Source organism: Myiozetetes cayanensis, unplaced genomic scaffold (assembly GCF_022539395.1).
Source record: "Myiozetetes cayanensis isolate MyiCay16 unplaced genomic scaffold, myiCay2020 scf6-25, whole genome shotgun sequence".
In the NCBI taxonomy this organism is placed as follows: Eukaryota; Metazoa; Chordata; class Aves; order Passeriformes; family Tyrannidae; genus Myiozetetes; species Myiozetetes cayanensis.
The window spans coordinates 35,886,815-35,901,827 of NW_026087853.1; the positions used below are offsets into that span (position 1 = coordinate 35,886,815).

The following is a 15,013-nucleotide window of genomic DNA, read 5'->3' on the forward strand; positions in this document are numbered from 1 at the left end:
TGCAGCACACCGTGTCCGTGGCCTGAGGCCAAAAGATGCTCTTGAACTTCCAGTGTGGGCAGAGCTACTTTTCATGCTGGAAATGCAGATGCTATGACACAGCCTACAGTTACTGGAGCTGCTAGTTTGTTATTTATTTGTTTTTCTGTCTTTGAAGATGGTAATTTCTACTGGGTATGCCTGGAGATGTTCATGTACTCTTTTGTTCTTTCATGCTCTTTGGTTGAACAAAATCTCTGTAAAATAAAACTAATAAAACTTATCCACTGGATACTATATTCCATTCATCTCAACAGGAGTTTCCCACAGTTGTCATGTAAAGTTCAATTGCCTTTCTCTGAAAAATTTATAAAAGCATAACTTCTACCAGCTTTGCACAGCTATTACACATTTCCTTGCTTTTTTTGGTTGTATTTAATGTACTGCCAGATGCAGCAGTAATCCTGGGTCATGCTTGCATGACCTTAAGACCCCTGTTAACCCCTTCCTTCTCCCCCACTGTCCTGTCACACACAATCTGATACTGCTACTCCATGTTACTCACTCACCTCCTCTTCCTATAGCTCACCTCTGCAAACTGAAGACGCAGCCTTGTGCCCACACCTTAGCCTCGCTCCCCTGGGAAGAAGAAATGGGAGCCGCCCAGGAGGAGCTGGGAGATGCAGGTCCGTGCAGTGATCTGTCAGGCAGTGGGGGTGGCCCTCTCCCAGGGAGTTACTGTGTGGCACAGGGCAGTGCCTCTTTCCAGGCAGCGAGTTCAGGTCCCCCCACCTATGGGGGGACAAAAGGCTTTGACCAAAGTGCACAGGTGTGTGCCTGCACACAGGTAAGTCAGTGGTAGGTATTTATACTCAGAAGCCTTTTTCAGGGTTCAGTGTCCCCCATATAGGAGCTGTCCCTGCTCAGGGCGGTCCCTGTGCCACAGTGGGGACGAAATGACTTTGAAGGAGCAGGTCTCAGTGATGGTACTCTCTGTGCTTCTTCTCCGCTTGGCTGCACAGCCCATGACAATGCTAACCACAGCAAAAGGGTGGCAGCAGTGCAGGACCCACAGGGCAGGCACAGGGTGGGAGAAGTTCCCAGCCAGAGGAAGATACCGCATTCCTTTTGGCTGTTGTGCCAGTGCTGCAAGGTCCTTCCCTGGAGCAGTCTATCCTTGGCACTCCACTGTCTTTGGCAGTGGGAGGGGAGTCCTTTACTTATAGAGATGAGATGGGTGGGGCCTCAGGTAATTTTATAAAATAACTTGTCACTGACTCCCACAGGAGTACATCCTGCAAACATGTCTTGGGAAGTGCTGCCTGTGGAGGTGCCAGGAATAGATCCTGAAAACCTGTCTCTAGAACCGCTGCCCATGGAGTTGCCAGGAGTATGTCCTGAAAAGACGTCTCTAGAACTGCTGCCCATGGAGTTGCCAGGAGTATATAATGAAAACATGTCTAAAGGATTCCTACATGAAGAGGTGCCAGAAGTGAATCCTGAAAACATGTCTAAAGGATTCCTACATGAAGAGGTGCCAGAAGTGACTCCTGAAAACATGTGTAAAGGATTCCTACATGTAGAGGTGCCAGAAGTGAATCCTGAAAACATGTCTAAAGGATTCCTACATGTAGGGGTGCCAGAAGCGAATCCCGAAAACATGTGTAAAGGATTCCTACATGTAGAGGTGCCAGAAGTGAATCCTGAAAACATGTCTAAAGGATTCCTACATGTAGAGGTGCCAGAAGTGAATCCTGAAAACATGTCTAAAGGATTCCTACATGTAGAGGTGCCAGAAGTGAATCCCGAAAACATGTGTAAAGGATTCCTACATGTAGAGGTAAATCCTGAAAATGTGTCTCAGGAATCGCTGCCCACGGAGGTGTCAGAACTATATTCTGGAAACATGACCCAAGAATTGCTGCCCATGGAGGTTCCAGAAGTACTCTATTACATGAATCCAGGGAAGACCATGATGTCATCAAAGGCAAAAGGACTAGAGGTAAGAAAATGGCTTTAAAAATTTGCTTAAGATTCTCTGCATTTGACAGAAAACAAAATCCTGCTTTGTTTGTTATATCTGTATTCAAGCTAGTGTACAGACTTGTTGTCTGATGGGACTAGGCAGCAGTGTCTCTGCCTTAAGGAGTTTAAGGTGAAGTATTCCCTGAAAGGGTCTCAGTGGTTAAGGTCCCCCTGAATCCACAGGAGCCAAAGATCTCATCTTCATAGAAAAACTGAGAGAAGTCAGGGCATTAAGGGGACATAAAAAGATGATGAAATGGAAAAAACAAACAGGGAAGGAAACATTCTTCAGGGGTTGAATTATCAGCCTGAATCCAGACCGAGACTTAAAATGCCTTTTTTCTTTTGTAATGGAATGCTACTTTTATTACAAACGTCATATTTCTTTATCAATAGCAAAATTTTTACATGTAAAATAATGTCTCAAACCCATATTTTTTGTTATTAAAAATGGAGAGAGACCAGGAATAGAGAATTGAATTTTATTTACATGTTCCCTTTTTGGTGCTGACTTTTCCATTTTGCTTTGCATTCTCTGCATCATTTCAAGATTTGCCTTTAGTTTAAACTGTAGTACATTATGCATTGTTCTGTTTGCTCCCTGACTAAATGAAGGCACATCACTTCAGGAAATATTCTGAAAACATAAACAGAATATTTTCAAAATTTTTCTTGTAGAAACCGTCCTTTAATGGTGTTCTGCAAAGTGTTTCAAAAGGAGGCACCCTACATTGTAGAATTATTTTGGAACTTTAATGTCCTGAAAAAAAATTGAAATGTTAAATTTAAAATTTTGCAACTGCAACAAGTTTCATGTTCTATGTTCGAACTCAGAGAATATGTTCTAGGATATTTCAAACTGAGGTTTAACATGGCTAAGAGCAGGAGCAAATTGCCAAAAGATAACATTCAAAACAAAAAGCAAACCTTTATTCACAGAATAATTACAGAGACACCTTTTGGGTACCTCACAGCTGTGATGGCTCTTCCTTCATTGACTTGTTGAAAGGGTACCCCTGATAGGGATTTTTGTACCAGTGTGTGCCAAAACATGTGGTGGTTTGTTCATTAATCTGAGTGCACTAACTCAGCTGGGTGTAGCCAACAGCTGTTCTAATCGAGGTTTCAGCATAAATTATTGCAAGTAGAAATTAATTATCTACCCTGATAATGCTTCTGTTGTTGTTTTAACACTATTGTTTATCATTTCTTTCTTTCTTCAGGATGAAGACTCAGACTTCAATTCTTGGAGAGATGGTGGACCTCAAGAAAAGAAAGACGAAACTACTGTGCCAGACAAAGGTGATTTCAAGGTATTATGAACAAAAGAATTGGGAACCAAACAGGGAGAAGGCTCAGGTAGATAGATAATGATGACATCAGTTTGCGTGTTGCAAGGGAAACACCCTTAAGTCTATAGTTGGATCATTTTATTCTACTTATGTTTATGATTTTCATAGAATCATAGAATGTCTTGGGTTGGAAGGGACCTTTAAAGGTCATCTAGTTCCAAACCCCACAATGAGCAGGGATACCTTCAACCAGACCAGGCGGCTGTTTTCATAATTGCTTGTTGTATTTCTCTGTTACATTTTATTTGGAGAAGGCAGAATATCTTCCATTTTAATCCCTCACTTACTTGCAAAAGAAATCCATTGATAAGCTTTCTGTTCCATGATTCTTTCTGTAACTGAGAGAGAAAAAGTAACTGTTATGTATGCTCTGTTAAAATGGCTGCAGCACTTCCTTGCTCCATCAGGAAAAGACAAGTGATTCTGTAAAAGGAATGATGCTTGAATGTGGTAGGACTATGTCTTGTGCTCGAGTATCAGTCATAGATTTATTTTTGTTAGACAGTACTGATTTTGACTGGGGTTCTCTTTCTTCTGCTTTGTTGTCTGTGCAGTAAATATAAGCTTTGTTTCCTATATGTCAAGATTAGAGAGGTTCAAGTGTGATTTGTATAACAGTGTTGTCCCACAAAATGTCTGCTTCCGAGGCAGATAATTCTGTGGAAATTTGAACTATATTTAATGCAGACAGGTTATGCTGAGCCAAAATCAAGATGAAAAGAATCTTTATCTGAAAATTGAAGTAATACTGTGAACAGGTAGATGTGAACTTTGTGATAAGCTGCTTACCAGGTAGTCCTGGTACAATTCATGCATCAAGAAATTTAAACAAATTCATATTCACAGTATTTTTGGTTTTTTTTTCATGTGCACATTTCAAAGTATAGCTTTTGTGTTTTCCCAATATTAGGATTATTATTAAAAAAGTGAAAATCACTGTCACTAAAAGATTATACTGTATTTTCACAGGATATATTCTATTACTCCGGGGTCTTTGTGGCATTTAATCTTGCAAATATTTAGCTTACAATGTCTGGTATCTCCAGCCTGGTAGGATACTGAAATTCTGGACCATGTATAGGATGATGAATTTTGTAGACAGTAAGAACTGAAAAAAATTACTGATCAGTTTTTGGTTTAATGTCTGCTCCTTACAAGTGATAAGGAACCTAAAATCATGATGAGGGAAAGAAAAAAGAGTTGAACTCCTGGGTTATAATTATTTATCATAATTATACTTACAACAAGTAACTTCTTGTCTCCATTTCTTAATCCCACACAGTGATGTGTTTGTTTTTCCATTATGGGCTCAGGATATAGATTTAGATCAAAGACATTTAAGGGTCATGAAATTTCGAGTGGGCAGGGGTGACAGTAGTGGACCAAAAGAATCATCTGATGAGTATGGGACCATAACATTCTTTTGGACCACTATATTGCCCGTCTCACACAGATCAGTTTTTATATTTCAAAATCCCCAAAATTCATGAGAATGCCTTTGTGAGGGACTGAGTTGTTCTTGCATCTCGTTACAGAGACCTTGTGTTTTCGTCTATGAGCAGAATATAGAGCTCTATCCTGTGCACTTGCATGATCATTATTTGATTACTGCAATATATGATATGTTTGTGTGAGGAACACATCCATACTTTTCTGCTCTGTTTTTCTCAAATGCAAATTTTTCATCACTGAAACTTCTAGAAGACTTAAACATGAAGGTTTCTGCCTGCTAAAAGGGATTACCTGTTAGAAATGTATGGCAACATATTCCAGCAACTCCATATGCCTTTCTGCCAACATGCTGATTTTTATCTGCGTTAAGAAATCTGTATTATTCGGGTCTTGGCTGGTACTTTGCCCCATGATAAAAGCAGCAGGCAAGGTCAGCTCTGGTATATCCAACATCAGTGTTTATATTAAAATATATAAGGATTGCAGGAGGTCTCATATAATAATGCATGTGAGGGAATTTAAGGGGAACAATTGGATACATAGTTCTGAATTCAGCATAAGCCATGTTTGAACAAGGATAAGATGCATCGCATCTCAGGTCAAGTCATACCCAGCCCCGTGGTGCTTGCAGGAACATGACATCAGCAGCAGCTCTGTTCAGGTGCAGAAGTTGTTCTGAGCCCAGGAGCCTCTCCTGCCACCCTGAGTGGTGGTATGGGGATGCCTAAAATACAGACTACTGAAATTACATGTTCCAGCACGCGTCCCACTTAAAAAATGAACCTCATAAAGTCAAATGAGGCCACTTCCCATCAGCTCATAAGTTTGAAATATGGTTTGACAAAAGAATGAAGAACATCTGTGTCTTAGATAGACCTCTATATGCCCTTGGGAATCAGTAGTCAGAAGTAGAGATTCTCAGAGTACGATGCATGTCCAGTGGTAATGTTTACCCTAGGATGAGAATCTAGAAATGCTCAACAGCTGTCAGATGTAAACACTTATTTTAAAGCTATCTGGAATTAGGTGTAAAGAGTCTCGATCCTCAGATGGTTAATGCTCAGTCTGATTTCTTTCTCTTGGGTTTATTTTACTTGGGAAGGGCAAAGCACTATAAAAGGACACTGTTTTTTTTAAAGATAGACTATCCTATTCCCCTGGCTACGGTTCTGCATGTGGAAATAATTTTGAACATGCAGCTGAATGTTCTAAGTTTTTAAATAGACCTATGTTTCAAAATCTGAAAAAGTCTGATTGTTAAACATCTGTAAACACTACAAGATGGAGGGCAATGTTGACAGTACCGAAACAGCTATGCAACTAGCCTGAATTATCAATCAAATAGTAAATCTCTGCAGATTTATATATTAAGTGATAGAAATAATAATTAATTTATTTATTAAATAGAAATAAATTAATTACAAATCTCTGCATTGATGGGATCACTGTGCCATGAGAGTAACCATGCTGTACTGATCAATATTTGAAAAAAATTCTTGAGACTTTGCCTGTGCCTGTCATGCTCCTGTGAACACAGATAAATTTTCCCTGCTACAATCAAGGTTACTGTGGCTGTGTGCATGAAAGGGGCTTTTCTGTCCAGGTGTGGGAGTTTTTAATTTACCAATATTCAACCCAGACTTTCTTTATTTCTGGTGAAAAAGTGGTCTGATTAGAAGATATATTACTAATAAAAACCATGAAACACACAGCTTGTGAAAACTACCACTGTGGCAGCAGCAACCATCAGCACTCCCAGCACCCACACAGCCCCACAGCCCTCTGTTGAGATGCTCAGCCCCAGTGCCTGGAGGAGGTGAAGGAAGGGAGCAATTAGAGCATCTACTTTGCCATTGTGGAGTCTGAGATTGTGAAGAACTAGGAAATGCTTCAGAGACCAAATGTAGCCAAATGCAGCAGCCAACTGCCCTCAGCCTGGGCAGCATGCCACAGGGGACCCCTGGCGCATTCCACAGCAGTGGGAGATAGGTTCTAGCAGGTTGAGAAAGGGCTCGCTGAGTGATTTTCACAGCCTGGAGCATCTCACCTGCAACTGTAAAAAACTTAAGGGTGCACAGTCTTTAAGGAGACCTGACTCTCAGTCAGCTCAAGATACCAGCTCTAGCACCATCAGCAGTGAAGTATTTTCATTCTTTTGAGTTGGTCCCTGGCTACCACCTAGTTAAGTTAGCACCTGGAGATGAAGAAAGGAGTGTCCTGTAACATCCTGGGAGTGATTTCATCTCAACAGAATGCTGCTCAGGGCCAGGAATGCAGGGGTATCTTAGTCAAGGCAAGGAACTATCTTTGCCAGGAAAGGCTGCTGTGTTAGGAGATCACATAGAAACAGACAGAGGCATTATTACTGGGTGATTGCAGGGAAAATGTGTGGATAGAGAGGAAGTTCTTTTCATGGTTTACATGACCACGTAACACCCATTTTTTCATGTTGGTTTGTAGAAATGGCCTTTTTCAGCCATTGTAAAAGTAGACCGGCAGTACTGAAGATATTTTTAAATCTTGTCTGATCTTTGCAGGATGGTTTGTGAAGTAGTATGTGGTGCAGTTGCACTTAAATAGGTAATGGTATCAGCACACTGTGGTACAGAGTTTTCTCTGCTTCCTCATCACAGTTTTTCCCCAAGCATGACAAAGACCACCTAGTCATGAGATCAGATGGAAGACATTCCACATTTCATGTAGTAAAGGCACCTGCTTGGATGCTTTCTGATGAAGATATGGCTTTCACACACACAAATCAAGTACGAATTTCATGATCTGCGTTATCTTTTTTCCTGCTATTTTATGATTGCTTTGAAATAAATGCCAATCTAAAAGAGCAACAATCAATCAGAATGTGTTGGCTCAAGAATAAATTCTCCTCTCTGGATCAGTGTTTTTGGATGACTGCTCTCTGTTTGGGGAAGGCAGCTACAATATTCTGTTATTTGATCAAACATCTGTGCTAAAACAAGGAGCTAACACTGAAAAAAACCCAAATACACATTCACCCAGCACACATTTGACTGTACTGTTGTGCAATTGTGTGACTGGTAGTCTACAATAGGTGTTCATACCATTGATATCACAAGCTGGGAAGATGTTGATAGCAATAGCCCATGCTGGAATACTCTGAAGAACCCTAAAGGCTGAATCAAGAAAGGTACTGAGAGAAAAGCAAGTAAAAAAAGGTAAAGAAGTATAGCCATCCTCTGGTCTCATAAACTATTGTCTCAATAAGGAGTACTGCCAGTTTAGAGCTCCACAGCCACGTATGATGTGACAGGATATATTATACAGCTAAACCAGTGGAGTAATTTACAGCAGTGGTTCTCAAGATGGATGCATGCCACACATACCTACATCAATATAAGCATGACTTTAAAGAGAGCTGGGATAGCCCTATGGAGGCAGGAATCTGCCAGGAATGCAGACAGCCTACATCACCAGAGTGCTCATGACAGAGGAATTCTGTTCTCAAATTCATACTCATCTGGTGGAAGAAAGTTGGAATAATTCACATGACAGAGGAATCCTTTACTTTTACCGACATTGTAATTTGTTTTTCACAAGAAGCACTGAAAAACAGAAAGAAGAGACCATGAGGTCTGCTCTGGAGACTGTGAGGTCAGCTGGAGCTGCTGTTTGCAAAATCCTAGTAAAACTTAATTTCCCTGGGAGTTCAGAGAAACTAGCAATGCACACCCTGCTCATGCACTGGCATAGCACAAGGCTCTGCTGTGCTATACATACATGAGCACAATTTGGAAAGCACAAAACTGAGGACAAGCTGACAAACTGACAATCAGTGAAACAGTCACAGAGTGACTACATGAGTCTTGATTTTATGAAAAGCAAACTTAAAATGTGACAGTGCTAAATGGTTGTAGTATGTCACTACAGAGGAAGGCAGGACGCTGCTTGGGGTGTTGCACCATTAAAGGCAGTGGTGGAAACCTTTCTATGTGTGGAATACCATTGCACAACAGCAGCCTTTTTTTTTTCTTTTTTTTTTTTTTAAAGCAATCATAGTACAAGTTAAGTAAACAGCATAACAGAACTTCTGTCTTTTGTTTCATAAATACATGACTGCTATTTTCATTGTCTCTATAACTAGATCCTAGTACATCATGTTATGCTTGTCACAGTTGCTATTTAAATACATTTCTTTTGTTTAAGATGTTACTGGAATTAATTAAAATAGCAAATCCTCCTGGGAGCAGAATAACTAGCAAGGCCTGATCACCAGGTGATTTATACTCTCCCAGTTGTCTTTGCTACTCCCACTGGCACATGCGAGGACTGCCAGGACAGCTGATGCCTGGCTGCTACCTTTTCCTCAGGTAACTGGCTGGTGGCACGTACTTCTCCCCTAGTGCAAGCACAGGGCCTGATTTCTGTAGCTTCAGTTAAGCAAATGATTTTTTTTTAATTATTTTTAATTTCAATAAGTTTTTTTGTGAAACCTACATCTCTGAGAATTGATTTCCCTGTGGCAGATGAGGAACTCTGGCTAACATATTAGAAAGTCATTACATGGGAACCAGGAGGAAAGTGATCAAATGGCAGAAAATATGTAATAATCATTAAAAAAACCCCAACCCACCTCTTCTCCTCAAGCAATGCCACTTGTCAGAGGAAGCATATCTGGAGCTGATCCAGGAGGTAGCAGTACCTTGTGCAATCCCTAGAGATAAATGCCTGCAAGAATTTCCCTGTGTTTAGTTAGATCCTAAGAAACAATGAGTTTCTGCCTTCTAGGGCATATGCTGAGGTGCCCAAGCTCATTCCTAACATGTGAGTGTGGTGATCCACCTTTGCTAATTACCCAGCTGAGAAGAAGGGTTAATTAACCAGGTGTAGAACTGTATTATTTTGGCTATACTGTTTTTGAAATGTGAACCAGTGTCCTTGTATGGGGTAGTTCTGAGGATATACCCTTCCATCAGTAGTTTACAAATTTTGCAGCTTCTGTTAGGCTTTTTCTCCTTTGAGAACACTTGAAATGAAAAGTGGATGGATTTCTTAGGTTGAATCATGAAGAAGCACTGAAAAAGGAAAAAACCCCAAAGAATTCTTGAGGCACATATAACATGGGTGGAAACAGGAGTGCTTTTCAAGAGCTCAGCAAAGAGATTTTAACATAACATGATGTGTTAGAGAAGAGAGGATTATAATCACACATTGAAAAAGTAATCTTTTGTCACAAAGGAGGCATAACTGTCTTTCCATCTGAAAATAAGACCCTTTCTCTCTGTTCTCTTGATAAAAAAATTGGCCACATTACTTATATTGTTTTAAGTGAGGTTTTTCCATCTTTATCTGCCTTAACATCTATTTTGCCTGCTTCTTTATAGTCATTATAGGAAGCCTCTGAAGTAGTGCAGAAATAGGATGCTCCTAAATGAGAGGAAATCAGTTGTTAAAAATAGCAGTTGTCAAAAAGAATGATTTGGAGGACTGCTGTAACCACTTATTCAGGTGGAAATGTTTCTAGGAGTGTGAGGAAATGACTGTGTGTCACAGCCACGGGAAATGCTGATTTATTTATTGCCTTGGTCAGAAAAGCCTTTTGCAGATAAGTCTGAGCCAGAGACAGGTTTATGTAATGAGCCAGCAGGAAATCGCCTTCCTTAGAAGAAGGAAATCACATTTATCTTCTAATAATAAATAGGAGGAGATCTCTGCAGTCACAAAATCTGGAGAGACTTGTTTTATAGAAGATTAAGGCTGAGACATTCAAAGAGAACAAAGGAACTTAAGCACTTTCAATCTTCAAGTTTGTTTTGGAGGAAGGTAGTGTTGTTTATTTTTCTCCAAAGGCAACCCATACCTAACTCTTTGCCCTCTAAATCCTCTGAAAACAATTTTCAGACATTGGTTTATCTCACAGTTATGATTTACAAAAGCTCAGATTATTGTTACTCATTTTCTCCTACAACTGTAAATGGAAAACCAAAGAAATCTATGTTTTTGAAGCAGAAGGCAAAAACACCTCTTAAAGCCTGGTCCTTCAGGTTTATCCTATGGCAGTCCATGACAACAGACATTCTCCACAGCACTTTTTTCAATGCAGTGGGACCTCATGGGTGTTTACTAAGAGGATTGACTGTAACTTTGTGTAAGACTGTCAGTATTTTGGCAACTCCACCATGGTGCTCACCAGTGCATTTATTCTGTTCAGGAGACTTACTGTAACTATGTTGTAGAGCTAAACTCAGCAGCTTCAGAGCAAGAGGTTTTGCAAGCATCTCACAGGCTGTATGAGTTTTCAGGGATTTATCCCTTTCTTTTCTGCTCTGATGAGCAATACACACTCTCAGAGTAACAAAGCAAAAAGACAGTGAAATATAGAAAAATGTTGACTTCTTTAACAGCAGAAGCTTATGTTGCAGATTTTCTTCTGCAGAGTAGTGAGATGCTGAACCCAAATTTTACCAACTGAATTATTATAGCACCCGGTTAGTTTGCACTTCTGAAACTTTTTTCCTACCAAAGGCTTATTCAGACTCCATTTTGAACTGTTCTTCTACAGATAGAATCCTCTCCCTGCTACCTGTTGACCGTAAGGATCATCCGGATGAGAAATCTCCAGCGAGTGGATGCCTGTAAGTATCTCCATTCTTAGTGGTGTCTCGGAGTACAGGCAACATAATATTTGTTTATAATTGTATAGCAACTTTTTCTTATTGTTTCTGAAATAACTTACTGTTTATGTAAACTAATTATTACAAACCAGTCAGTCTGTGCTGCTTGCTGCTGTTTCTTTGAGGGTTATGCCTATGCTTTGTGACTGGTTTCAAGACTTGAGTGTGTTTCTGAGGATAAGTACTTTCTATCGAAGAAAGAAGAGTTTCTGCTACAGGTAGATAAAAAAGACCACATTGTGTGTTTTCAGAAACAAGAGGTAATTCTGGTAATGGTTTGTAGCACCTTGGGAAATGTGTCTGAAAGGAGCAAATTTTTTCATCCCCCTCAATCTTGGTTCCGACAAAGATGAAATTAAGAGAAAAAAGCTTTCTACAATCATTACCACCAGGCTAAGCCATTATTAATTACCCTGAAATGACAGTCAAACAAACTGTGCTGACTGAGAGCTGGATGCCTTGTTCCTTCTAACACTAATGCAGCAGTCTTGCAGTTGTGCAAGACTGTGAGTCACATGACAGGAAAGTGGTGGGAAGCGAGTAAGCAGGAAAGGAAAACACCACTGTTAACAGTCCATGTTAAAAACGTGGACTATCCTCATGTGGGGAGAGGTGTTTTATGCAAAATAAACAAATTAACTGCTTGTTTTGCTTGAGTGAATACAACTATGTGACCACCTAGATGAAAGGATGCCGAAACGATCTCTTGATTCTTTTGTTTCTCCTGTTTCACTGTAAGCAACAATAATTGGCTCCATAGACTCTTGCACAGGAAAAATCAAGGAAAATTTTCTGAAAGATGAAGATCTGGATTTGCTATGCAGTACCATTCCCATCTTACCCTGTGGTTATCAAATGTTTTTCTGAGAGATGTATCAGAGGATTTCCCCATGCCACAGCTTCAAGTGAGAGAGAGATTAACAATATCTGAGGTCATATCATTGGGTCAGAGAACCTACACCTCCCTCCTGGTCCACGGCTAGGGATCATGTGTGATGAAGCAACAACACAGAAAGGTCTCTTCAAGGCTTCATCTCAGATCTTCGTGCATGTCAGGCAACAAGACAAATAATGAGGTTGTAGAAAGAGATTGAGCAAGCAGAACTGAGGCAATATTTTGCATTAAATACACAGCTGACTAGTTTGGCTGCATCTACTCTTATAATTAAGGATTGCTTGATATGCTTTGTATCTCAAAGTACAATTAAGATGCAGCAATGATGAATCATGTCAGTAGAACAGAGTACTTTGCCAGCCAAGCAGGCAACAGTCATTGATCTCCAATGATAAATCTGAAGTCGTGGTAGTTATACAAAATTCCTTTTAATGCATTTTAAAATTGGTAGCACTACTTCTAGGTTCTCCAAATACATTCCAGTACCTATTTTTGCAGTTTCAAAATTCTTCAAAGTATTATTATCTGCATAAAATTTCACAGATTGGGGAAAAAAAAAAAAAAAACAACCAAAAAACAAACGCTTGAGGAAATGGAGTAACAAAAGGAGCTGTTGAAAGGGACCAAATACAATGATAGATCTGAAACAACTTTTACATCTAGAGAGACTAAGTAGACTACAGTCCTAAAGACTAGAAGTGAAATTATTGAGGAGGACATGGAAGCTGTTTCTTCAAAAAGGAATAGGGGAAGAAGGTGAATAAGGAGTAATTTTTCACTGTTTTTCACAATGTGAGAATAATTGTGAAAGCTCATGAAAGTATCAAACAACAAGTTTAAAATAAATAACATAGAAGGAAACTATGGAACTTACCACCACAGAAAAAGGTGGATGTTAAAATATATATGTTCAACAAGAAATTATTCATGGAATATAAGTCTAGTAAGGGTTATTAAACATGGTATTCAGAATGCAAACTCTTGTTTGGAAATGCCAAAGTAAGGATCTCCCTGAAAGATGGAGGGTGGATCAGGTGCAATATTGCTCTAGAATTACCTTTTTTTCTTCTCTGGAGCAAGATGTACAAGGGTTATTACCTGGCAATGAAGTGATTAAGAATTACTTTTTTGATGTGAAAAAGTGAATGTTTTTTCTTCTGTCTCATCTTTATAAAAGCTAAACACTTCCAAATGAGACTTCCAAGCCCAAGAGAGACATGCTTCCTGGAAATGTCTAGATTGAATTTTGGGATTTCACAAGTAGCAGGAAGTAACAAGTGCTTTCTTAAGACAGAAGGAGGGCAGCTTTAAATATTGTTCTTAAATCAACTCAGTCTATAAATGACATAAAGGCAAGTAACTTCCTTTGCAGGGAGAAGGTGCAAGTGAGTCTCTACGTTCCTCTTTCTGGTGTGCCTAAACAAGGCAAAATATGTAAGGTAGTCAGACTTGTCAGGCTACCTAGACCTACCCTTACCAAAGAGATGTTTGATATAAGCAGACAATGTTTTAAATGTTAGCAGTCCCCTGCAGGCAACCTGCAGCAACATGCATCACCTGTGTACTGCACTGTTTCTTTGCCATTGTGAATGGAATAGACCATTTCAGTTGAAAGGGATCTACAGCAATCACCTAATCAAACTGCATGACCAGTTCAGGGCTGATCAAATTAAAGCATGTTATTAGAGGTATTGTCAAAATACATCTTCAATACTGACAGGTTTGGGACAACAACCACCCCTCTAGGAAGCCTGCTCTGGTGTTTGACCACCCTCTTGGTAAAGAAATGCTTCCTACTGTCCAGTTTAAACCCTGCCAGTGCAGCTTTGGACCATTCCCATATGTCCTGCCACTGGACCCCAGGGAGAGGAGCTCAGCACCTCCCTCTCTGTGTCCCCTCCACAGAAAGTTGTAGAAAGCAATCAAGTCATCCCTCAGCCTCCTTTTCACCAAACCAGACAATCCCCAAGTCCTCAGCTGCTCCTCACAGGACATTGCTTCCAGCCCATTCACCAGCTTTGTTGTCCTCCTCTGAATACATTCAATGACTTTCACATCCTTCTTCTTAAAATGTGGATCTTTTGATGCTGCTTATTGTTTATCTGTACCCCAGCAGTGGTAAAACCTGGCTGCACCTCCCAGACCTATGTGCGAAGTGGGCATGGGTGTCTGAAGTGAACAGACATGCCTGGGAATCACAATTCTCAGGTCATCAGTCTGCAAAGCACACCATGCAATCTGTGTGAGGGATAACAGATGCTATTGGGGCAGTCTCTGTTGTTTCCACCTGTGGGCTTGAACATAGAAGGAAGGCAGCCCTTTTCCTTCCTTTTGGGGTTTGGTTCGGAGGGCAGGGGAAGGAAAGTTGAAGGGAAGAGAGGGGAGGGGAAAAGGAGAGGAGGGAACCTGAATACTGGAAATGAAATGTCCTCTCACCTAATACAATCAGGAAGAAAGTAGAGGGAAGGAGGCCAAGAGATAAAAGTGGTGGGAAGGTAGAACTAAAGCAGACAATACAACTCTAGACAAGTAAAGTGAAACTGCTGTCAGAATCTTTGGGTTTTTTAAATCCAAAATAAGATATGGAATGTAGAAAAGGACAGGAGAGGGAGAAGCCTAGGGTCTGCTGAATATTTTGCAATCAAACTTTTCCATAAGAGGAA

General features: G+C 40.2%; 1 protein-coding gene across 1 annotated transcript in view; it reads left to right on the plus strand.

The window, feature by feature from the left end:
• The first annotated feature begins 3,269 nt into the window (after positions 1-3,269).
• The window catches only part of LOC126650608 (cytosolic phospholipase A2 epsilon-like), a 30,529-nt gene continuing 18,785 nt past the window's right edge, over positions 3,270-15,013 (plus strand). Inside the window, exons 1-2 of the mRNA XM_050335598.1 lie at positions 3,270-3,317; positions 11,344-11,416. Coding sequence (XP_050191555.1) covers positions 11,389-11,416 — 28 coding nt within the window. The 5' untranslated portion in view covers positions 3,270-3,317; positions 11,344-11,388. The remainder of the gene's footprint in view (positions 3,318-11,343; positions 11,417-15,013) is intronic.